This window comes from Manacus candei, unplaced genomic scaffold, assembly GCF_025592945.1.
Source record: "Manacus candei isolate 608988 ecotype Guabito, Panama unplaced genomic scaffold, ASM2559294v1 h1tg000064l, whole genome shotgun sequence".
Lineage (NCBI taxonomy): Eukaryota > Metazoa > Chordata > Aves > Passeriformes > Pipridae > Manacus > Manacus candei.
The window spans coordinates 3,649,758-3,675,227 of record NW_026138112.1 but is presented as its reverse complement, the minus strand read 5'-3'; the positions used below and the strand labels follow the sequence as shown (position 1 = coordinate 3,675,227).

The 25,470-nt window shown below is 41.3% G+C and overlaps 2 protein-coding genes across 3 annotated transcripts; both read left to right on the top strand.

Annotated features, from left to right (window-relative positions):
- The first annotated feature begins 856 nt into the window (after positions 1 to 856).
- On the top strand, positions 857 to 8,766 carry LOC127479035 (solute carrier family 2, facilitated glucose transporter member 11-like). 2 transcript variants are annotated; one of them, XM_051805518.1, is made up of 12 exons: positions 857 to 988; positions 1,930 to 2,028; positions 2,601 to 2,761; positions 3,651 to 3,775; positions 4,130 to 4,259; positions 4,564 to 4,712; positions 5,089 to 5,192; positions 5,865 to 5,975; positions 6,506 to 6,607; positions 6,911 to 6,986; positions 7,665 to 7,792; positions 8,135 to 8,766. In XM_051805518.1, exons 1-12 carry the CDS (start codon positions 965 to 967, stop codon positions 8,339 to 8,341), a joined length of 1,416 nt encoding a protein of 471 aa, XP_051661478.1. In that variant the 5' UTR covers positions 857 to 964; the 3' UTR covers positions 8,342 to 8,766. The 2 variants fall into 2 exon arrangements, with proteins under 2 accessions (XP_051661478.1, XP_051661477.1); XM_051805517.1 differs by having other exon boundaries at positions 858 to 988; positions 5,089 to 5,276.
- A 5,179-nt stretch (positions 8,767 to 13,945) lies between these two features.
- Positions 13,946 to 24,409, top strand: LOC127479034 (solute carrier family 2, facilitated glucose transporter member 11-like). The gene is made up of 12 exons (XM_051805516.1): positions 13,946 to 14,640; positions 15,235 to 15,333; positions 16,195 to 16,355; positions 16,579 to 16,703; positions 18,122 to 18,251; positions 18,397 to 18,545; positions 19,164 to 19,351; positions 20,367 to 20,477; positions 20,553 to 20,654; positions 21,682 to 21,757; positions 22,674 to 22,801; positions 23,130 to 24,409. The coding sequence occupies exons 1-12, from the start codon at positions 14,617 to 14,619 to the stop codon at positions 23,334 to 23,336; spliced, it is 1,500 nt and encodes a 499-aa protein (XP_051661476.1). The 5' UTR covers positions 13,946 to 14,616; the 3' UTR covers positions 23,337 to 24,409.
- Positions 24,410 to 25,470: the final 1,061 nt, after the last annotated feature.

Genomic DNA, 25,470 nt, shown 5'->3' with positions numbered 1-25,470 from the left:
GGGCTCTGCAGGGACTGTTTGATCAGCCAGATGTTAAAATCTGGCCACAGTGTTTAAAAACCTCTCCAGAAAGACCCAGAACTGCCATGTGTGTCCTTCCTTCCTTCTAGTAGACAAGCTTCCCCTCCTCAGCTCAAAGAAAAAATCCTCCTTCTCCCTCTAGTTCATCAAAACTCATCATCTCCCCTGCCCACAGTCCCTCTCTGAGGTGCCTGAAAAGGGGTTTGCTCTGACTCTGGCAGAACCCCTTTGGGATGGAAAAGAAAAAATAAAAACAGACTTGAAGGGGCAGTACAGCATGAAGAAGTGTGGAAACTGAGATATGGGATCCCACTCTGGCCCCCAGTGGGTCAATTCCACTGTTACAGAGAGGCAAGAGTGAGGCTTCTGAGGGTTCTGGAAAGAGTGTGACCCTCTGGGTGTTAGCAAGGACCAATATACCAATATTCCAATATTTCATTTCCTGCAACTGGGAAATTGTTCTAATCACTTCAAGCAATTGAAAATCTTATAGAAGGCAAGAAGAGGTATTACAGCTCAGCTACAATTCTAAGGGCATTATCTCTGTGGTAGAGTGGAGAGGAGGATGCCTAAGATGCTTGTCAGAGAAGTGGAGAGGGACTCTGCTGCCCTGAAGGGAAGATGGTAGCACTGTCTGATTCCTCACACAACAGGAACATGCAGGTGTTTTAGCAGTGTGAGTAAAGGGGAGCACTCCCAATTCAAGGATAAACATTTACCAGTGTTGTAATCAGCTTGTCGTATCTGGGTCTTAGAATAATTAAACCAGCAAGAAGAGGCCCTGGCCAGTGTCAGAGGAGGACATAGTTTGCTAAAAGCCATGTAGTTAGAATTTAACTTCTGTGCTGTGATCCCAAACTCTTATAGTCTCAGTGAGGAAACCATCTCTCTCATCTGACAGAGTTGACAGGAGCTCTCAGAGAGGGCAGGGTTTCAAGGGGAAATGTCTGGTTTCCTTTCAGACCTGGTGAGTATCCAACTTCTTGTGTTCTAGCCCTAGTCATTGACAGCAGCATGGTCTTAAAGATTACAGCAAAGGGAATCAAGCAGTCCTTGCAATAAAAATGAGCAACAGAACATGTGCTTGGGACAACACCAGTTCAGCAATATGAGTTCTGGCATCTCCAGAAAATAGATTAGAACTACAAAAGAGTGAGACGCTTAAAAGAGGACTTGGGAAATCAGGAAAGAATGGGCATTATGAGGCAGATAAAGAAAATAGTAACAATGAAAAAGACAAAACAGAGAAAAAACCTTCCACTCCACTCTACAGCCCTGCACTCTCAAGGATATTTGAAGATATTTGTCTGTTTTAAGTGTGACCTGACTAAATACCCGAAAACGTATGTGCCTGTGAGGGGTGCTCTAAAATTCAGTGTATGCCACAGAAACACAGCATTTCACAAACAAGTCAGTCGGGTAGGGACTCTAAAAATGGCATTTCCTATGGGGATAATAAAGGGGAAATGTAAAAAAAAAAAATAAATTTAAGAGGACAGACTTGATTAATCTCTGGAAAGTGATGAACAATGTATTTGAGGAGGCAAAGTTGAAAGCAAAAAAGGGATTCAAGAATGTTGTAGTGTCTTTCTAGCACAAAAGTAAACACAAACTACCTGAACAAGGCTTTTATGATTTTTTCCCCATGATTATCAGAACTAACAGAATTAGAGACTGCATCTTTTCAGGCTCCTAATGACCAGGACAGGAACATAACGGAATGAGCAGATTTGCATTTTAACAATTTCTCATTAATTTTGTTTGATTACTGAAAAATTAAAAATGGGTATTTGCATTTTAAAGGTTTCTTAATAATAGAGATGTGGAGATATAAGACCCCATAAATTATGTGGTCTGAAAGCCATGGTGGCATCAGGAACTTAGGATGTGTTTCACTGTCTTTGGCAGGTCCAATACCGGAAGCTGTTGCTAATGATTGTGGTGCTGGGAATTGGTGGAACCCACCTCTCTGGTTTTCAAATGTCTGTGATCAATTATACTTCTCCTGTAAGCAAAGCCTTCATAAAATCACATCTCTAAGTGTTCCTTGTGGGACTAGACCTTACACTTTAAAAATGCTCTGCAAAAGCTCTTAGGTGTTGCTGTGCCAGTTTACTACCAGCTCTTTCTATGATTGTTGGGAGATGTGCTCCAAAAACAACTCCACAAAGAATTGTGTGGAAACAACATATTGAGATACCTTCCTTAAAGATTATGTCATGGAGAGAAAAGATTAAAAACTAGCTGATGGAATCTCAACCTTCAGCTCAGCCCTTTTCTCTTTGTATCTGCTACATACAACAAGAACATTTGCATTTCACCATAATGAGTAAAAGGCCCCTATATTTAGTGTAGGAGAGCAAGGATTCAACACACTAAAGATTATAATTAATTTTTGAAAGGTTCTATTACACTGTTGGGCTGTATGAGAGGAAATATCAATCCCAATTTGCAAACAAATGTCCTTGAGCCATGCTTTCTGTAATGCCAATAACCTCATTTTTTCGAAGTTGTAGACATTATGAAGAACTACTGTGATTAGTGCCTCAGTGGAATGCAAATCTCTTTTTCTGTCCCAGTACATTCAGAAGTTTCTCAATGAAACGTGGCTGGAGCGATACGGTTCTGTGCTGCACCAGGAGACCCTCACGTTGCTGTGGTCCGTCATCGTGTCCCTGTACTGCGTGGGTGGGATGATGGGGTGTCTGTGCAGTGGGTACCTGACTGCAAAATTTGGAAAGTAAGTGTATCTCCCAACAGCTCTCTACTCAGGGCTGCAGCAGGGGAAGGAATTAATCAGTCACCTAATAGAAGGGATATCAGAATCTCACTGCCACCTGCTGTTGCAGAATTTACTCAGCACATAAAAGTACACATGAGTACATGGGAGAGACGTGAATGTGTGACTATTTCTGATTCCCTTGTCTCAGCTTTTGCTGCCATACAATTCCTGTATCTTTGCTGACATTTCAGTAAAAAATAAATCTTTGAAATTTCTTGGTTGGGCAGTAATGCCATAGGAAGCCCAACAGTACTGCAGTAGTGCAGAAGGAGATGGATATTCTGTAGGCAAAAGCTTTTTAAAATTTATTTATTTAATTGATCACAGGCTTTAAAAAAGTTGTGCAGGGTCATTCCTCTGTAAGAATAATCAGAGTTCCAGCAAAGATAGCAGAAATCCCTCAGGCCACATTTAGAACCCTCTTTTTGGGGATGCCATAATGGACAAAGCCGAAACTCTCTCACTTGAGGTGGGCAGTGAAGCAAGTTCCAAGTGAAGCTGGATTTGCCTTGTTCTGGAGATACAAGAAGTGTTTGAGATGGGAGCCTTGCCCACAGCAAAGAAGTGAAAAAGATTGTTCCTTATCAGTATTTATCCTGCAGGAATTTCCTTCAGCCTCGTGGTTTGCTCACACAGTGTTAGCATGGATAAGAGGAATGTGGCTTCTCCCTTTCACTCCTCTGCAAAGACATCATGCCTTTTCAGAATCAGATTTGGTTGTCCTGTAAGGAATGGATTTAAACATGACCATAGGCTGGGTCTGTAAATCCAGGGGAGAACAGGCAGACATCAGTTAGGATGAAAAAGTAAAACCTGGCTCATACCCAGGTGTTGTTTGCTGTTGCAGGAAGAAATGTCTGTTGCTCAACGATGTGATCCTAATAATAGCCACGCTGCACACAGGCTTCAGCAGGACAGCCAAGTCTTTTGAGATGATCCTGGTTGGGCGCTTCCTCGAGGGCATCTGTGCTGGTAGGACTCCCCACTACTCCTTGTCAGTGTGACTTCTTTGGGGTGGATACAGAAATCTTCCTGCTGGGAGTACCCAGGCATGCACAGTATTCCAGTGGAGCAAGGAACAGACTGGGAAAAGGTAAGATGAGCCATCCTTTGCCTTCAAGAGGTCTGGTAGAGAGAGAAATCTGCTGGATTAGCTAAATATCTTGCTTAAAGTAAAAGGTAAATTTTCAGTCTATTATTGTGGAGGATATATGGGAAACAGCTCAGAAGAGAGAGGACAGAGCAACCTTCAGCTGAAATGGAAGTGAAAAGGGACCCTCTCTCTTTCTTTCTACACTTTTAGCACTCTCCTCTTTCTCCCTCTAGGAATACATCTGGGTACTCATGTTCAGTATGCTGGAGAGATCTCACCCAAGAAGCTACGTGGATTTATAAATGTGACCTCCTCGGTGTTTTTTGCACTGGGAAAAACTGTAGCAAGAATTCTTGGATTACGGTACTTGTACTACTCCTTCTCATCCAATTTCCTACTTTTTTTTTTTTTCTGTATAGCAGGGAATTGTTGTTCTCCCAGTTCTAGAAACAGACATGCACTAAGGGGGAAGTTTTATTTTGCTCGACTGCAGCAGTAGTAATCTATATTTTTCTCCTTAACATAAACATCTTCCATTTAAATTTAAGTTTTCAAGGACTGTATGTATTTTGTGTCTCTTTAGTTAGTCTAAGATTTAGAAAATACCAAATTAGATATAAACTGTAATTTTACTGGACTATAAATAGACTCTAACATGCTTTCATAGAGATCTTTTAGGAACTGAAGACAGATGGAATGTGCTATTGTCCTTCTCTGGCTTGGTGGCATTGATTCAACTGCTCTTTTTACCATTCTTTCCTGAGTCCCCTCCCTATCTCTTGCTGCAGAAAGGAGACAAGGCTGGATGCTTGAAAGGTAAAATAAAACTTTAGATCCTTAGTTTGTTAAACCATAACTCTTGGGAAAGTGAAGTTAACAGAGGAAATCAGTTTTTCTACTAGCCAGCTACAGATTTCTTGATAATTACATGATTAAAGTTCTCCAGATGAAGCAGAATCATCAGAAATATTTAAGATCTACCCCTAAATACTACAGCAAGCTGAACACCATTTTCCAGGAAAATCTCATCATGTTCCAGCAAGCAGTGTTCCTTCCAGTCCTTTGCTCAGTAACTCATGAATCACAGCACAGACTGAACTGCAAATGTTTAGTGTCAATAAAAGTTGCAAAACACAGAACTCTGAGTGGATCAGGTGATGGAGGAGTACACTTCATTCTGTCTCTTCTGCAGCCATGAAGCAACTCTGGGGAGAAGGGAACTATCACACAGAATTTGAGGACTTGATGAAGGAAAAGGCTATAACAAAAGGCACCAAAATCATGAACGTCCTGGAGGTGCTGAGAGAACCATCCGTGTACCCGCAGCTCATTACCATGCTCCTCCTGTTACTGAGTCTGCAGCTCTGTGGCCTGAGTGCAGTTGAGTTTGCCCAATTTCTATGCTTAAATCTGCTGTTAAGTAACCAATGCCCAATTTCCATGCTTAAATCTGCTGTTAAGTAACCACAGTGCCCCAGTGTCCCTTTCCTCTGGGTCTCCATCATTCCCTCTCACACAGAGCCCACTGCCTGAGGTCTGTGGTATCGTCACCAGTGTTCTTCATACTGCTAAGGAAACCTCTCAGGTGGGAATACAAGAGATCCAATGCAGTTTAAGTTCCTGCAAGGACACTGTTGCCTTCATTCCCCCCATCTTGTCCCTTTCCTTCTCCTTTTTGCCAAAACAACACCTTTTCCCCATGGTTTAGAGGCAATGTGCTCCTTTCAACTACCTTTTTTTTCTTTTTTCTTTTTTTCTTTTTTTCCCCTGGATTTTCAAATACCTTTCCTTCATCTCCATTAACCTTTTGATTTTTCCCATCTCGAGCAAGGATGTCACCTCCACTAAGCCCCAGCACCGCACCCCTGCTTTTGCAGTGATGACAGATATAGTTCTAAGTGATGCTGGATAGGCACATATCATAGCTATTAACTATGCTTAACTTTTAATATTTTTCTTACTTCCCAGATCACCTTTTACACCTCAGAAATTTTTCAGACTGCCAACCTGCAGGAAAGCATAATCCCATATGTGTCTCTAGGAGTTTCAGTCTCTGAACTCATCTCTGTCATATTCTGTGTAAGTCAGAGCTTTCTGAGGCTTTAAGAATTAAAGTACATGTGAATTGAGTCTATTCTTCCTTAAAACAAATGAATTTTCTCCTTAAGAACCAAAGTATTTTTCTGTGGTACTGCATGAATCTATACAGTGGTTGTTACCACTCGCTCCAAATTCTGTCCCAGCTTTTATGTCTTCCTTCCTATCTTCATTCTTCTTAATTTCTTATAAGAATTCCTTATGCAATGTCATTCAAACAAAAATATGTGTGCTCATTTCCATATATTTGTGTGTCTATATATTCAAATGGAGTTGTAACATGCTTCCATTGATTACAACATTTAGGAAAAAGTAGCTGCAATGCTGGGCATTGATTTTAGTTCGTAGTGTTAGAGAGGCTAGAAGGAATTCAATAAAAAACAAACTTGGTACCAATAAGATTTGTGTTCTCTGAAGTAAAAGAACTCCAGGAGAATGCTTGATTTGTTGGATGGCTCACAGCTGGATTTTGCCATCCTTCCAGTGATATGCAATTTTCTTCTACTCTTCAGAGCTCCATAATCGACCGGTTCGGACGCCGGATACTCCTGTGTGGTGGTTACTTGCTGATGGCACTGATACTGCTGTTGCTCGAAACAAGCCTCCTGCTGAGTGTAAGCAAATGTCTCTCTGGCAGTGGACCTGCGTCTGAATTCTTTGTGCAGGACAGCAGATAGTCAGCCTTGGCTTTCATGTCCTAAACAGCAGGTCAGGATGTCTTCTGAATACGAGCTCACCTCTGTAGATGTGGCACTGCAGGCTGCTTTTGGCCTTCCACTGTGGTCAGTACAGAAAGATGAGCAGTTCTAGAGAGCACCATGGGCTTTTTCATAAATATTGCTGCTCCTATGCTTGGATCAGCTGTGCTACAGCTATAAAATTAATTCTCATTCTCACCCTCCTTATGCCTTTTCTAGGATCAGTTCCTCTGGATGCGATACTGCAGTGTTGTTCTCATCTTTTTATTCATCATTGCTTATGGGATAGGACCAGGTGAGTATAACAATAAAAGCAACAGAAAAACTTGGACCACATGGATAAGCACAGGCCATGAATGTATAGAAGCAGAACTAGAAGGTGTGAATATATCTTTGAAAATCAACAGCTTAGTTTGGACTGAGATTGAGGGAGTTCCAATTTTTTAATTAATTACCCAAGAAGCAATTTCTTTAACAAATTATTTTAAATCATTCACACTCTGATGAATCAGAAGCCTGTTTTCTCTCATTGGATTACAGGGTCAAGACAAATAAGTTCTTATTAATCGATTCACTGACTTGTTTTGGAGAGTACGGATGTCATTCAGTGCACACAGGCTCACCTGGTGGATTCCTATCTTTGCCTAAGGGCAGAGGAAGGCTCCTCTAAAGTGCCAGTGTTTTCTTAACTTACCTGTAAAATACATTGGTAACATCAGACCCAAACTTACCTTTACAATCTCACTCACCTAAGACCAATATTTACTCTGGAAGTTCCCTGACTGAACATTACTTGTAGTTATTACATTCTCCACATTCAAATGGCAGCCTCTACTATTGTAAGAGTTGTACAAGAGGATCATGAAAGTCTGGAAAATATAACAGAATTCCCACAGTAGCAGAACTCAGGTGTCATCTATGGGAAATGGACAACTACAACAACTGTTGCTTTTTTATGTTGTTTTTCCCTCAGCTGGAGCCGTTTCATCTGTTACTAATGAAATCTTCACCCTCTCAACAAGAGCCTCCGCTTTTGTCATTGGTGGAATCGTCATCTGGCTGGGCCTCACTTTCACTGGAATGATTTTCCCCTTTGCTGTAGTATGTAATTTGATTCAAACCTTCTCTTTGACTCTATCAATTTTAACTGATCAATTTTTTCTAGACTGGTCTGGACAGGGAGTAGGATAAAGTGACTTGCAGATGATTAAAACTGTGAATCCCTTATTGCTATTGGCACATGGAGGCCATTTATGCAAAACACTGCCCAATACCTCAGAAATTACCTGCTGCCTCCAGAACAGATTGAAAAGATAAATGAATATTCCTGCTGTAAAATCACCTTATTCCTCATTTCACAGGAACAAATCAACCACTTTCAAGAATCTAAAGAGGCAAATATTGCCAGGAAAATCACTCATCTTATTCTATTTTTTTCTCCAGATGCTTCTTGGTCCTTTTTGCTTCCTCATCTTTATTGCTGTCCTGATCATTTCAGCAATACTTATCTACCTGTTCCTCCCAGAAACAAAAGGGAAGTCAATCTCTGAAATCACAGAAGAATTCAAAACACGCCAGTTTAAGAAGAAACGTCACCAGGCTGTGGAGGTGAATGCTACTGAAGAAAAAACATTCTGCACCAAGCTCTGATAAGCCACCACCAGTAACTTCCACTGACAAAAAGGCCTGTCTCAAAATCAAACTGAAAACTGAACATTAACATGGACTTTTCTCAATGAAATGAAACCCAAAAAGCAATCCAGAGATAGCTTGTCACTAATCCAAGTAGTCCTGTTTTATATTCATCTTTGCTTTTCATGGTGAGAGTCAATGGCTCATTCCTAGAGTGACTCTGTAGCAGGAAAACAACAGCAACTACAGACATTTCTAAGAACTGGCACATGGGAAACATTTTCAGGCATAACACACCAATTGTATTTCAAATCTTTCTGCATTGCTGTCATTTTCAAGCAGCAAGATTTGTCTTCATGTTTGTTACTTCATAAGAAAATTCTGCTCAAGGTTAAGAGCAGGATGAAGAAAGGATTAAACACAGACATAGTTCTTGCAAACAATGGTCATGTCATCTCATGTCATTATGATATCACACTGTTAAGGACCTATTATTGTGAGCACTGCACATGAACAAACACCAAGTAGGACAAAGAGAGCTTGTATTTCCTTGAGCTGACATCAAGTAACTATATGTCCTGATTGTCTCTGTAATGACTGTCAGGGATCAGCCCCAATCCCTGGGCAGTCGGTGCAGAAAACCCTCACTTGCATTCTCTGCAGCAAACTGGCTGCACTCTCTGTGAATATCAGTTGTAGCAAAATCAGGAGGAAGTTTTTGTAATGTATTCTGGTACCTCATGGATGGCACGAGGGTTAATAAACTTAGAGGCAGTGCTGAGAGCTGGAGGATCAGAGCCCTGCAGAGAGGGAGTAAGAGACTTTGAGAGAGTACTGACAAAGTAGAGACTTTGAAAACTCAGCCCATTTTATGCATGATTAACTGATTAAAAACAAAACAAAACAAAAGCAGAAGCTGTGATGGCTGATATCTGCTGGCTGTGTACTGGCCTAGGACTCATTGTACTTTGCTGTTGCACATCAGCTCACAATCCTACACTTCCCTGCTGTGCTCCACAGCACCCCTCACTGGGGTGTTAATTCAACTGTCCACTGCATCATCCAGTCACTTCCCTCCCCAAACTCATATAGGATGATCAATTATTTTTCCTCTTTCTGTCACAATCACAAATGGTATTCTGAGCCTCCTGTTCAGCAGGACCATAAGTCCTTTCTTTTTGCAGTTTAACCATTCCTATTGGTTATCACTGTGCTGGAGAACTAAATTAGTGTTAAGTTTTAGGGATTTTTCCGTTTAAAAATTTCAAATAATGTGCTTACTACTTCTGAAGGAATAACCATAGGAGAAGCTCTGATATTAAAGGGCTGGTGTGTGTTCCAGCACTGAAACCTGGGTTAGATTTTATATTCAATCTGGTATCACTTCCTGTATCAAAATAGGGAGCACTCATGCTACAAAATGTTCCCATTCAGAGGGCCCTCTCCTGTTGAGGCATTGAAATATTTAATCCATCCATTCTAAGTGCTGTCCAGTTGCTACAAAAAACATAAATGAACAGAAATCATACGAAGTAAACATTAACCTCAGCCTCAGAGTCAGGTGGTTACTTAAGAAGAAGGTGCAGGAGAGGCATGAGAGAAAACACTTCCACAGTCTGACAGAGTTCTATCTACCTGGGATCAGCCACCCTTTCAACACAAGATGGACAAGCTCCTTCCAGAAGTGGTGAGTACTGCAGCTGGCAGCACCAGCTGGCAACATTAGGCTTTAAGAAGAACTGTGAGGTGATCCATTGCAATCATCATTCCCAAAGAAAATATAATACATATTTATCAAATTATTTTCAAAATAATAGGGGGAGCAGGGGATAATCCTTCTAATTTTGTTGCTGCAAAAATTAGAGGTAACATTTAAAATAAAAAAAAATTCAAAAGACACAGAATAAACTTTCTAGACTAAATCATCATGGATACTTCGAAGGAAGTTCCAGCTGGGTAGAAAAACTAATTAAAAGAAAAAGTTTAAAATTCCTCTAGTTCTTAAATGGTGAGGTATTTCTATACCATTTTCACCTGTTCCCTCTTGTTTCCATGTCCAAGTGTTTCCATTGTCTTTTCATTCCCAGCCCTTTCCACCCACCCTTCTTTGCAGAAGAAAAGAATAAGAGCTCGACTGTAGCTGCCTTTGAGTAGGTATGCCTGGGTAACAAACACATCAGTCTCTCCACTTAACACAGGTTAACATGGGCAGTCAACATTTTCAAAATATATCATGTAAGATAATGTTAAATGAGGTAATTTGTGTACCACAACCACCAAACTAAAGCAGCAGACAGTCTACTGGGAGCTATCTTATCTTGTCAGAAAACTGCATAAAAATTCTTTCCAACAAATCTGTCCAGATACAGCAAGTCTTTGTAATTAAACATGAAAACATATGTGCATAGAAATACAAAGCCCTTTAGTGAATCAATGTGCTACATTACTGGTGCAAAGAGCTGCCAGTCATTACAATCTTATTTTCTCTGTTCAGGCTCTAGAAAGGTACTTCCCAGGTGCTGTAGCAAGAGCCATGTGATGAGACAGGAAAGAGAGAGGTCAGAGGCTATGCTGATGTTTTTACACCTGTACAGTGCTAGTTAAGGTTTATATACTAACAGCTGTGGGATAGGATCTTATGTCTGCAAGACTGTGAACACAGGATATAAATATATGTCTCTTGTGTTCTCATGCCATGCCTGTTAATATTATGAAACCTTAGGGGAATAACTAATTAATAATCTGAAAGATCTGCATGTACAAATAATATGATGCAGTGGTATTGAGCCTTCCTCTTTGTTCTGCACAGCTGTGAAGGAACTGTGTGATGAGGAAAAGCACCAAGCAGAAATGGACAATCTGCTAAAACAAAAAGCAGCATGGAAAACAGCAAAATCCCAAGTGTGCTGGAAGTGATGGAAGACCAGACTCTGCACTGGCACCTGTACATTTATTACTATGATCATAACTCTGCAATTCTCTGGCATTAATGCAGTTGGTTATCTGCCCATCTCCACACAAAACAACTCTTCAGTTCAAGCTTGCAGACACTGTAAAATACATTCTATCTGGGTGGGAGTCAAGCAGTCATGAGATTTACTCCTGGCCATCAACTGGCTGCTGATTTGGTTTTGGATATTTTCACCCATCCATCTGTCACTCTTTTTGGAAAACTGGCATTTAACATCGACTGACCTAACAGAGCTTCACTGACCTGTCAAAGTGCTACATAAATGTATCATGTCATTTAAGAAGAAAAGTTTTGGATTATGGACGTTATTTGGATTATGGACATTATTTTGCAATAAGGGACAGACTGGCTTGCACATGTCGACCTGCCCACAACAGTTCCTGTGCCCTCACACCTTCCCACAAGGTGCTGTCTGCATCCAGGATGAAATCTTATGCTTCTTTTTGCCACCATGCTCTCTTCCTCCACCCCTTCTGAGGCAGTGCAGCTTGCAGTTTCCCTAACAATGTTGTAGAGGGGAATGACTAATGCCTGAGTGTCCTGTTTGAAAATATGGGCAGCATGAGGCCAAATGGAACACAAATGTCACATTTATCTTCTTCCATGCTATTCTTTCCCAGCTTGCACAGGTTTCACAATCAGGTGCAATTGCAAGTGCTAGCACTTCTGAACTGTGCTGAACAGACGTTAAAGCCATGGAGTCACTAACTCAACAGACAGATGGAAAAATAGATGTTAGGATCGGCATTCACTGTTGGCACTGCACTAGATCAATAATGTGTTCTGCTGTGGAACTTCCACTTTCATTTCTCAGTTCCTTCTCTCTGATATGACCCTCCTTTTTCTCTTTTTCATAGCTTCTTTTCAGGATTCTCAACCTCTCTGAACATACAGAAGAGAGAATTTTATCTTGTAAACTTGGTCAGTGTCACTTTGTCTTTACTGGTCCTTTGGCAGGAATTGGCCTCAGCAGCAGCACAGCTGGAACCCTGCAGAGGGACTGTTCATCCCTGTCACACAGCACCATGTCTGGTTTAAAACAGGAGCCCTGGATCCCCCTGTCCCCCTCTCTGAAGCCCAGCCATGCTGACTCTGATATAGCTCCAGTGTCTCCTGCAAGAAGTCAATCCTTCACAGGTTGCCTTGCTGGGCACCTCCTCTACTTCATGGCTTAATGAACTTTTCCATCTTAAGCATTCATCCTCCCAAACTGCACCAGTCCAACGTGCCAGACCTCAGGAGGCCTGTTCTCCCAGATGCTCACTATTGCTGCATCTCTTGCAGTTACTGATAAACCAGATAGTCTATGATTAACCTGCCAGTATTAATGTTTGTGAGTTGTTTTAATCCCATGCCAAGGCCTCTCCTTCATACTTCTGCAAGTAACATCTCAAATTATTTTGACTACTCACCCTGCCTATCTTGCCTTCAGGAAAGAAGGAAATTTTAACTATTTTATTTCTGTTGCTGTTTCATACCTAAAGACTGGGTTTAGGCAGCTACAAAGCAAAATTTTGCCATCACTGTCATAATTTTGTCATCATGTTCTAAGTCTTGCAAAAAGAGAAGCAAAAGAATAAAATAAAATTATTTTTCTGTGATTTATTTCCAGGAAAACCTCATCTCTTTCTGCTTCCTTATCTTTACGGGGATCCTCATGAGCTCAACATTGGCTTGACAAAAAAACAAGCGGTAAACTCCTGGAATAAAAATCTCCTAAAATTGCTAATAACTTGAAACAGTCATGTACAGCTCAGAATCACCAGAAATTCCCAAAAATGCAAGAAAAATTTCACTGTGAGATGGTGGAATTTGCTGCTATTTGAGATCCTTAGTAATGATTTTCAAAGAGTGTAAGAGTGCTTATGGTGTAGCCACCCTACACCTTGACACAATTGGGAAAAAACATGTAATAGAAAAGAAACATTAACATTTTGAAACAATAAATAGTCAATATCTACACAGCTGGTTACAATGCTGGTGTTCAAGAGAAAATACTTACAAAAATTTCCAAATCATTCTAAATGCCATTGCAAGCCAGGATAAACAGCACTTGCTATGCAGTTATATAGGTAATAGTTGGAATTACACAAGTAACCAGGGTTTTATGATTAACATGTATTTTTTTCCTCATTTCTTTAGACTCACAGAATTTGCAGTGAACCCCTCTGTAAATAATTGCATACTATGTGTTATGAACTGAAAGTACAATCCCAAGGGTGAGCTTGAGCATTTACTGAGGCCTTCAGTATAACCCTATTGCCCCACCTGCCCCCACTCCAGGCCTTGGGGACAGGGGACAGTCCCCTGGCATGAGTGAGAGTGAACAGAAGACTTTGAAGGCAGGAACAACACAGGGCACCAAACACAAAGGAAAGTTCCAGGCAGACCAACCTCTTTCTTCCAAGTGCTGGCTTGAGCAGAAGCCATGCAGAGCTACAATTTGAGCTTCACCTCACAAGAGAGGAGCCTCTGGGAACCAAAGGTGACTTTTTCATGCCTGCAACACTGATTTTGGAGCTGTCCTGTGACAAAGCTGAGGGAGTAAGATCCCACTTGTTCCCTCCTAACTCATTAAGGAGTATTTACCTCCTTTGATTACTCTCATGAGAAAGTGTGTCTTTGTTACTGGTTCTTTCAAGAGGAGCCTTCAGGACCAGATGCTCTATTCTGAAAGCCTCTGCCAGGGCACACTATCTCTTACTGCTTTTTCAGCACACCTGGCTGTCAAACATCCTCATAAACACCCAATCCTCAGTACAGTCTAACTGATACTTAAGGCCAGAACAGCAGAATTAGGCTTTGAAACTTGCTTATTTTATTTTGAAAAACAATATTTACTATACCAATGATTCTGAAACAGAATACCACATACTTTACTTGTTTATAAATAACGGTACCTAAACCTTGCACCAGCTGCCTTTGCTTTCTGCAGATTATGGCAGACATACCCTCTGGTCTGTACCATAGGAGTAAAGGGGTTTACTGTTTCTGGAAAACTGTTTGGATTTTTTACCCAAACTCTTCTTCTTTCCCTTTCCAAAGCCCTCACTCTAATCTCCAGATGCAAACTTCCTCTGCTTTGAAACCTTCCACCTGGAGAGTGGACTGGATGCAATTATTTCCTGAAATATTTAATCTGGCACTGTTAACTTTGGCCGGTTGAAGTAAATATAAGTGGGTGAAGATGAAATAGTAAAAATTTAACTCTGATCCTTAAAGCCAAATGCCCACTGCCATACCAGCAGGCAGGAGACAGAGACACAGAAGCCTGTGATGACAAAGACACATCACACGCTGGACAACCAGCCCCCAGCCAGAGATGACCGGCTTCCTATCAGACCTGGTAAGTCTTCCCTGGGGTATTTGCATCTGTGACATTTTTGTGTGCTGCTGGTGCTTCAAAGAAAACCAAGTCGATATATCAGTAAAAACAACAAGGTTCCTGCTCACTAAAAGATTCTTGGAAGTGGTTCTGCCCCCATTTTTAGGTATTACAAATGTTTGCACTTCATGTGCTCTGTCATCCATCTTTGTCAATATATTAATGTTTCTTAAATGTTTTCAGTTATTTGAAAATATTTGCTTACCTGCAAACATAATTTGCTTTGCTCACCTGCTGAAAAAAAGAGCTTAGTTAAATATATCACTAATTATTCAGTGCAAGACATGGCAGGCAGAGGTTTTGAAAGGCAGGGAAGAGGACTGGATGTCGGCAGCTGTGGCACCTTGACAAGGATGTTTGTAGGAGCTGTGTTTCCTTGAGCTGGATGTAGGGAAAACACAGGAGGATGTATTCCTCACACTGGGGCAAGCAGAGGGAACATTCCTACCTGCAAATCCCTTGAACAAATGAGATGTTGCTGGAGAATGAAAGACACATTGCAGGAAGAGCCCGATGTGGCTACAAGCCTAAGAAGACTTTGTTCTACATCTGCAGGTGCAGTACCAGGGGCTCTTTCAAATGACCGCTGTCCTGGGGATCGGTGGAACATTCCAAATTGGCTTTCAGATTTCTACCCTGACCTACATGTCTCAGGTAGGCAAAGATGCACATGGCACACTGGTTAATGAGGGCACTACACTGCTGCTTGGGGATGCTCCCCTCTGGCAGTCAGAAAGGGCTTAATCACAGTATTCTCCTCTCATTTCCTAATTGCTACGCTATGCTGTCATGAAAAGCAGAACATGTCAAAGTGTTGAAAAGAGAAAAAAAAAGAGATCTGCAAATTGTTATTTATAGAACTGTTCATCAGAAGACACACACTGAGTAGGGTGGCATCTGTCTCCCCTAAAAACCTTCAGCACATTTGCCTGCATCAGTGGCTTCAGTTGATATTTTTATAGCTACCCATCTTCACAGACAAATAATCAGTCAAGCAAGCCATGCTCTAGGAAAATGTCTGCTTCTCTCCACTGATCACGTGCAAAACTTCCATTAAAGACACTGAGGTCTAGATGGAAGACATCATTATTTTGTGGGGATCACCTTATGGGAACAGTGTTATTTTCTGGCTTTAGAGCATTAGATTCTGAGTGAAAAAGTCCTTAGGAACTGCACTGAAGGTATGCTGTATAACCTGGCATTCTTGGCAGGTATGTGAGAGAAAACCCATAACTCCTTTGCAGAACTTTGCAGGGGTGTTTATGCTATTCTTTAGTACCAGTCCATGCCTCAGTTCCTCAGATTTCAAGGATAAAACACCAAAGATTGAACTGCCTTTAATGAAAAAAACAAACACAGCACACTATTACACTATGCCTGTTAGCTAAAATGCACAATTTTAAAGTCTATATAAAATAGTAACTAGCTGAAGCAGCAAAATTACATTGTAAACATAACAAAATACATGCACTGCTGTCACAGGTGTTGTTCATGAAAATTCTTTTTCTGTCTCAGCATGTAAAGGTTTTCATTAATGAAACTTGGCTGGAGCGATATGGCTACCCCATCCAGCAGGATAACCTCCTGTTCCTATGGTCCATCATCGTGTCCATCTTTGGTATAGGAGGTCTCTTGGGTTCTTCAGGAAGCAGATACCTCGCTGTCAAATATGGCAAGTATGTATGTGTGTTCAAAGACAATTTGTCAAGTGAATCTTAGCTTGAGGAAATGACAGCCGAGGTTTTAAATGGGAGACAGAGTTTTAGACTCAGTCATGGCTGTTACACAGCCAGGTTAGCTGTGGGGTTAGCTTGTATTTCACCCAAGAATTCCTGCATGGCAGGACCTTACGTGCCATTTGCCTTCTGATTTACAAAAAATCTTTTCACTTCCTTACAGAAAGAAATGCCTCTTGTGCAACAACCTGCTCATGATAGTGGCAGCATCTATCATGGGCTGCAGTAAAACAGCCCAGTCCTTCGAGATGATTCTGATTGGGCGCTTCATGTGTGGAATAAGTGCAGGTGAGTGATTTCTCCCACAGGTCAGCAGGATCTCACAAGATTTTACATCTTTATTCAAAGTGAAAAATAGCCCTCCACTAAGGAAATAAAATATTAAAGTCAGTGACCTTTTGTCAGAAGATTTTCTATAAGACCAAGCAATAATCACTAATTTCACTTATATCAAATGAAATTCAGCTTTGCCAAGTATATAAATATTCAGAGCTGTCAGGACTGTTTTGATACAATATGAAACAAAACTTTTTCCCAAAGGAAAAATATGTACAATATCATCTTAATTTTGGTTGGCAGTACTGAAAATTATATGGTTTAAAGCTAGTATTTTGATAAAGGGGAGTCTTCCAAGCCATAAATTCTTTGGATTAGTACAAAGATCTGGTAATAATCAGGCAAAATCACTCCTAGTGAGTACACCATATCCAGCAAAACCTCCTGTGCTGGTGTCAGTATTTCTTGTATTTTTCCCCTATACAAAACTTGCTTTTCCATTGTTTGGATATTTGCAGGGATGCCTATTTTAACTTATTATAGAGTTAACTTAGAAGTTAATGCCTATTTTTCAAATACCTAGGTTTTGTACATTGCTTGTCTGACACACAGTTGTATCGAAGAACTGCAGATGTAGTTTAAGAACTACTCACCCCCAGAGGTCCTGCTCTGGTCTAGAACCTGTATCATGCCTCATGCAGAGACCTGATTTTTGTTACAGAGACTGCAATTAAAAGAGATTGTTTTCCTATCACAGAAAGCCAAGAGAAGAACATTGCTTTCAAAACAGATAAAGGGGGCTGTGACCACCATATCAGGAAAAAGCTCTTGTTCCCAGACTAATACACAGCATGTCTGAGTTATGAAGTACTTCACATACAGCTGGGAACATCAACTCTGCCTGAAATCATAAAAATTATTGCTGACAGCAGAAGAGAAATACTTTTGTCTCCCTCTAAGTCATGTACAAATCAACATTAACTATAGCAATGTATGTGTTAATCTGCCATGGATCTACCATTCAGCTCTTCAATAGCATTATGTCAAGAAAGGTTGAGATTATGTGGGTTAACTACAAGCATTTTAAATATTACTACAAGGGGTTTAGTTATTCAGCACTTGCATACTCTGTGTCCTTTAAAATATGTTAAGGCTCACAGATTTTGTGATGAAGCTACACTTTAACGGGAAAACTGTACGTTTGTTAAGATCAGGAAAGATGCACTATGCAAAGAGGCTCAAATACTTTGGTAGAAAGAGTTAGAAAAATCTAGTAATGAAAAATTTCATATGTGGGTTGAGGTACGAGAAACAACTCCGTGCTTGAGGCAGCTATATTCTGTATTGCTTAATTATTTACATCCAGTTTTATTTCCAGTGGTTGTGAATGTCTTCTTTCTTCTCTCCCATAATTCTCTCCTCACCTCAAGGCCTTTGTGTCCCTCTACATCATCAATATGTTGGAGAAATTTCCCCTAAGAAGCTACGTGGATTTGCAAACTCTACTTCCTCTTTCTTTTGGTCACTGGGAAAAGCCATAGGGCAAATTTTAGGACAAAGGTATAATGCAATGGATTACCCACACAATCCATTTCTGGATCCCTTCTACCTTTTGCTCCTTCCTCTGCTTTTCCATCCATCCCTTTCTCTCCTCAAAACCAATGTAATGAACTCTTATTCTGTACACATGTTTTATCCCTGCCAGGGAGCTGCTGGGCAGCCAGTCCCTGTGGCCCATGCTGATGGCTTCCTGTGGATTTCCAGCACTGTTTCAGCTGGTCATGCTTCCCTTCTTCCCTGAGTCCCCACCATATCTCCTCATGCAAAAAGAAGACCAGGAAGGCTGCAAAAAAGGTAACTGAAGGCTCCAGGTTCCTGTTCCTCACTTAATTTACAATTGTTTTGTGATTCTTGCTTTCCCCACACAGAAAAAATGAGCAGGACAAAGTTTCTCCCTGCTCATTTCCAGCATGACTCTGTGAATACCTATAAGTATATTTTTGTTGTAGTCTCCATATAGAACACAAAACAACTACTCTCTGCAGTTCTGTATTACAAAACCTTTTGCATTCAGCTGACATCACCTGTACTGTCAGTCCTTTGATTACCAATAAATGACAAATGAAAATGGCTGTTTGCACTGCAGGGCTCTGCAGGGCACCTCTCAGCTGTGGCTATTGGCTGTGCACCCTGCTCACACTCCAAGAGAAGGAGGAAGGTACAAAAATGGCCCAAAGGGCAGGGAGAGAGTCACTGTGCACCCCTCTAAGGCCCCTCTGTCACAACAGGTCCCTCTGTGCAGGAGGGGACCAGGGCTCTGGGAGACCCTGTAGGACACCTCTGCCTCTCAGCACAGCCCCAGCCCATGCATGCAGGGCTGCCAGACACTTGAATCACCTACTCAACAAACTTCTTAGGGAACAAACAGAGATGAATTAACATGGCAGGTCTCACTCTCCTTCTCCTCCACAGCCATAAGGCAGCTTTGGGGTGAAGGCCATCACCAAGCAGAGATTGATGACATCATGAAAGAGAAGGCAACAATGAAAAACACCAAGATCTTGAGTGTCCTGGAACTATTGAAAGAACCAGCTTTCCGTTGGCAGCTGTACATGACAATTATTCTGACCGCCACAGTTCAGCTATGTGGCATCAATGCAGTTGAGTGTATTTCCCCCTTAAATTCTCAAAACACTTATTGACAACCTTAAGGGAGACACGATGGCTCACAGGAGCTCCCTCCATTTTCCTCAGGCTTCTCAGGCCACACCTTGCTGTCAGCAGCAGCCTGCAAAGCTTGGCTGGGCTCTCCATGTGACACCCCTCTGCCCAGCTCCAGTCCCTGCCAGAGTTACCTCCCTCTGTAGTCAGACTCACTGAACAGCCACCTCTGAGAGCAGCTATCAGGCTCCAGAACCCACTTTTACAAATGAGCCTCTACTGGCAAAATCTGTGGTGTAGTTTTTATGTGACTGCTGGGCTGCAGCTGCTGTTATTTGCCCCTGGCTCTTGGCACCCTGAGATGTTGGGATGGCTCTCTGCCCACTCTGCCCTCAAAGCTAACAATGAACATGCTCACTGTTCTGCAGCTTCTGCACTTCTGCTCGTCCTCACAGCAGAGCTTTTCTGGGATCCTCTTGATGCCACAGCTTTGCAGTTGCCTGCGTGACCCTTCTGCCTCTAACATCACGATGCAGCAACATCTGTAAAGGAAATACACAGCTGAGTCCAACACAGCTTAAACTGGCTCCAAAAACAAGCAAAGATATTTGAAAAGATGCTTGTTTTATCCCATCATGACTCCGTAACCCACCCTCTTCTTCCTTGAGAATACCCTGCAATGATATTTTTGGATGGGCTCTGAAGACACCATATACCTGGCTGTTTCTGAAATCACCTAAATCAGAATTCTGCAAACCTAATTACATCATAGCAGCTGCAGGTCCAATTAGCCCAGGATTTTATCTTTTATGAAATAATTAATGAATTAATTAAATTAATTTTTGCCTGCTGATAAAGTAAATAGTACCAAAAAGAGTGCAGACTTCTAGGTCACTCCAAAGCTGAGCTGCATGCTCCTTGATTAACAGCTCCTATCTAGGGCAGTGGCACACAGGTATGGATAAGAAATCAACTCTTTTCTTCTCTTACTGTTTTATGGGGGTTTTTTTCCAGATTTATTTTTATACTTCTGAAGTCCTCCAGGCTGCTGGCTTTGATGAAAGAATGGTCTCCTATATGACCCTCTCTGTTGGACTCTCTGAACTCGTAGCTGCTGTAGTCTGTGTAAGTCACATTTCTATGGGCATGGGTCACAACGTGCTCTCTGACCCTGATATCAGTGTCATTTCTGCCCTTCAGAGCTCCATCATTGAGCGACTGGGCAGGAAAACACTCATTAGAGGAGGCTATTGGATCATGGGGTCCCTGCTGGCTTGTATCACCGTGACTCTCTCCCTACAGGTAAGGAAGTTCTCAAGGCAGATTTCTCTGCCTATTCTGTTTCTAACTTTTGCTCATGGGCAGGACCACCTAATGAGAAAGGAAAGTGAGGCTTAGATCAAGCTCCTCTATACTCAGGATTAAACTCCCTCTCAGCCAGTACTCTCCTGTACTCCTGCCTTCCTTTCAGCGTGACCCCATGACCTTAGCAAGGAGCACATAAAACACTGGCAGACTGGCACTGGATGCTCGTTTCATTGGACTCCAAGCACCAAACACTGGTCAGCACAGATCAAAAGACAGTCCAAGGAAAATGGTCCTTTCTATTCACACTGTTTCTAACAAGTAACAACAGAACCCCAGACTTCTTCCATCAGTGAATTTGAAATTTAACTTTGCTGCAGAGGATGCTGGGGAGGCACTGTCTGTTCACAGACAGGAGACCAATTCACCTCTCTAACAATGACATGTCAGTGTCCTTGCTGTGGCTTCTTCAGGAGCAAATCACCTGGGTTACCAGTACTCATCCAGAGTCACTCTATAGATACACTGTAAAATTAGCCTTGAAGCAAGGTGGCAGCAGACTTCCATTTTTGTTTTATTCATGAAGGGTCTCAAACACAGCAGAGAGAATCTTTTTTCCTAAAGCATCGAGTCTCTTTTCTTCTTGACTAAGATCTAGGAAAGCTCCTTTTCAGTACCAGTTATCGAATCTATATCTTTACAAAAGTGAAGAAAAATAAGATTTGGCCTTCCCATATCTCTAAGGATTGGAGGAAGCACCATGAGGTCAAGAAGAAAGGAGGATAGGATGCAATAGTACTATCTGGACTTCCTTTAACAGAAACCTTCCAAGCAAACCTGCTTCTCTGCTCATCTAACAAACACCTCACTGCTCCATCCCCAAGAAAAGCACTCACATCTCTCTGTCAGTTCCCACACACTGAATATTTCCTGCTTGAGGTGACAGTGTTGGAAAAGGAGCATTTCTCTCCTACAGTTATTAACAGTTTTCACCCAGAAGTTTGTTATTGGTTTTTTCCCCCAGGACTGGTATTTCTGGATGCCATACTGCAGCCTGTGCCTCATTATCCTGTTTGCAGTTGTTTTTGCAGTTGGGCCAGGTAAGTGCTCAGTCAAAGGAAATAAAGAGATCGAGTCATGTGAGCTTATTAATATGGCTAGGAAAATACTGCATTATATTGCACAAGTAAATTCATTTAACAAAATCTTGTAGTAATTTAAATATAATGGGGCCAATCACTGGCCATAAACTTCAGCGCCATCAGGTTTGGGTTTTGTTAACAAGGGGAAAGGAATACATTGGAAAAATACAGCAAAAATAGAGCAAAAACAGATGGGTAAAAGATTTTAAAAAATACTAGGAAAAAGAAAGAGAAAAAGAAAAGCAAGGGTTTCTTTTAATTCAGTGTTGTATAATGTTACATCTTATCCCACATAGACAGCAGTGCAGAAGACCTACTTTGGACTAATTCTTTTCCTAGCAATTATTGTCTGCTACTTTTTAAATTTTATTTTTTAAAGGCTAATAATTTTTAAAATATTTGCCTCCCCATATGTCAGGGTTGAATTATTTTCCTAACTCAAAACTGTTGAAAGCCTGTGACTTCAAAACATAACTGAAATACCCAGGAAGTGAATCTGGGAAGATCACTCATTGGTGATCCAGCAGAATCATGCAGGCAATTCTTGTGAGCAATAATAATTGCCATTTCATTCTGACACAACTTCTTTCACGAGAAAATTTCAGGCTTTCTCAAGTGTAAACTACTTAATTCTTGGACCTCCCCAAAAATCTATTTGAATATTTTACCACTTTAATAAACTGATGTCTGTCTAGTGGTTTATAAGATGCCAACAACATTTTCATTTGTAAAAAAGAGCTACATCCTCAAGTGTTCTGAATGCCAGTCCATGACAGCAGCATCTATGTGCTGACTGTGTAACAGTACCACTCTATCCAAATGTTGAAACCAAACACATCAACAAGCAATAATTCTGATTCTTCTCTCCCTTCAGGTGGTGCCACAGTTTCCACCAGGGCTGAAATCTTCACGCTGTCCTGCAGACCACCTGCCTTTGTGATCGGCGGGGTTCTCAACTGGCTGGGAGTGTTCGTGGTCGGGACAACCTTCCCGTTCATCGTGGTGAGTGGCTTTGCCAGGGAGGCTCCCAAGGGCACCAAATTTCACTCAGCCACGAGGGTGGGAAGACAAGCAGCAGGACATGACAGTGCCATGTCAGCCTGGAGCGGTCTTGGCACCTGCCCTCCCAAGTCACTTTGGCAACTGAAGGGCCCTGATTTGCCCAAGATACTTATTCAGACTGAAATATTTTTCAAAGGTCAAAGTTAAAAGAATTCCTTATCAAATTCAAAGTACTTTGGGACCCAAATACAAAAATTGTGCCAATAAGGTGACTACAGAAAAGATATGCTCATCTTGCTCACTTTCTCCCTCTGCTCTTTCCCTGCAGGAAAGACTCAAGCACTTCTGCTTCCTCATCTTTATGGGGGTACTTTTCACTTCAGGGATGTTTGTCCACCTGTTCCTTCCAGAAACAAAAGGGAAATCAATCATAGAAATCACAGAAGAATTCAATAAGCTAAACTTTAAAAATAAGCATGTTCCAACAGCTCCAAATCATGTCACAGAGGATCACACCTTCTGCACCAGGCTTTGACCGGACATAGGGGGGAATCAGGCTTTCTTAAAAAGAAGGGAAAAAAAAAGACATTTGTCATTTTCTGACTAGTAAGTCGATCCAAATGGATTATCAGCTTTCCTATTGGTCATTTACAAGGTTCCCATTTTGTCAAACCAGCTCCTTTCTCAAGCACTCCACTCTGGGCAGCTCTGAAAAGGGATGAGGGCTGATATTACAGCATAGACTCATGTGAATCATGAGCATTTTGGCTTAACTTGCTGATGTGCAAATCTTAACAGAGCAACTAATACACACTGAAACTACATGTAGAATTTACAAACACTCTGCTGACCACAGAGAAAGGAAAGACCTGTAATTCCCTCTCTCTCTATGATTTCTGAGTATGTTTTTACAGCCCTGAAATGAGAACAGTGAAGTTCTTGGCTTGCTGTCTCTGGCTGGGGTTCAATCCATAACAGATTAAAGAAAAAATTTAGTGGAATAGGAGATAAATTCTTTGTTTCTCTAGACTGAACTGCATAACCAAACCTTGCCAGGTTCCCATGCACAGTGCCATATTGTCCTTGTGTAGTATCTAGTTTGACAGACTTCGACCATTCAGCACCAATAGAATCAAAGGACTGAAGGGTGGAATCCAGGCACCATAAACCCAAGCACCTACGGTCATTTCAGATACTCTGTGCTGTCCTGTCCATCATTTTTGTCATCTGCAGCTCCTCTTCCAGGAGCAGAGTTCCCTCAGATCCCTCGTGGGCTGTGAATCCCACAGCAACTGAGCTGCTACTTTCCTTGTGTGACTTTTGGCTACATGGACCAAATTTAGCCCAGAAGAACCACCTCAGCATGGAACTGATTTCACCAGAAAACTTTTTTTGAAATATGCATATTCATGGGATTTTTATTTTCTTTTGAAAGTGCCTAATATTCTGCATGTTTCTGTCTATTAATGAGAGGCTCACATGGTCCTAGTAGCAAAGCAATACTATCAGGAGGAACATGAACAAAGCTAAGGCTTACAGTGGAGCACTCTATATAATTTGAAGTTCAAACTCTAGACTTGCACAGTAAAATAAATGGATTTACCTCTGCTCCTGCTTTGACTGTCATATTTACTTCAGCTCAAGTAAGGTTATTCAAAATGAGAATTCAATTTTTCATCTTAACTGCTGCTTATTTTTAATTGCCAATGTTAAACATAAAAACATAATAAAAATGGCAGATTGCCTTGTAATAAAACTTCTGGCCTCCACTAATATTTTTTTCTTCACGTCATGACCTCCTTCAGGAACAGCTGACTAGAAAAAGATATTGGCGTGCATACTCTTCCATGATTGGGGATTTTCATTATTACTGTCTTTATTATTGAGGGACACTTAAGACTACTGACTGAAATATAACTACATAATTATATTTCTATATCTACAAAACGTGGAGTCAGAAAACTCAGTAATTTTGTAGTGTTCCATATACACATGATATGATCAAAAACTACCAGTCTTTTGGAGAAAGCTACCAATATAGAAAGGGAAGCTCAACTTTTTTGCAAAACAGATTCTCCTTTCCAAATTAGTCACTCTGGAAACATCCTTCATTCCATTCCAACAATTCCTGAAGCCTTTGGAAACGAGAGCAGAGTGGCTCACTAGTGAACCCCTTCTCTGATCCCAGTTATTCATTAGGTGTGATTGGGAAAGCCTTTCCCATAAGATCCTCAGCAGGAAGCAAGTGGGTGCCCTCTGGAACATTAATGTGACAACGAAGTGGAACAGCTCTTTGGAGCACAGGTCAACCTTAGCCTGGGCTCAGTGGAGCAAGAGCTGTATTGTGGGGACAATCTGGTCAAGGGATGAAACAGCAAAAATGTCTGGTTCAAATATACATGTGAGGTGACAGGGACAAAGAGGATGGTCATCCAGAAGCTTCAGGAACATGTACTACATTTTCTTCCAGACATACCAGCTGATGGGTAAGATATGTCTCAAATACTAACTGAGGCACATATAAACACTTGAAAACTGGATCAGTGAACTGCTGTCAGATGGACACAAAAAACATGGATCTGGTCTTGCTGGCCTGTATGAAGGAAGGCTTAGCACAGCTTTGCATATGTGTGTCTGTAAAATTGCAAGGTCAATGACTAAATGGCCTG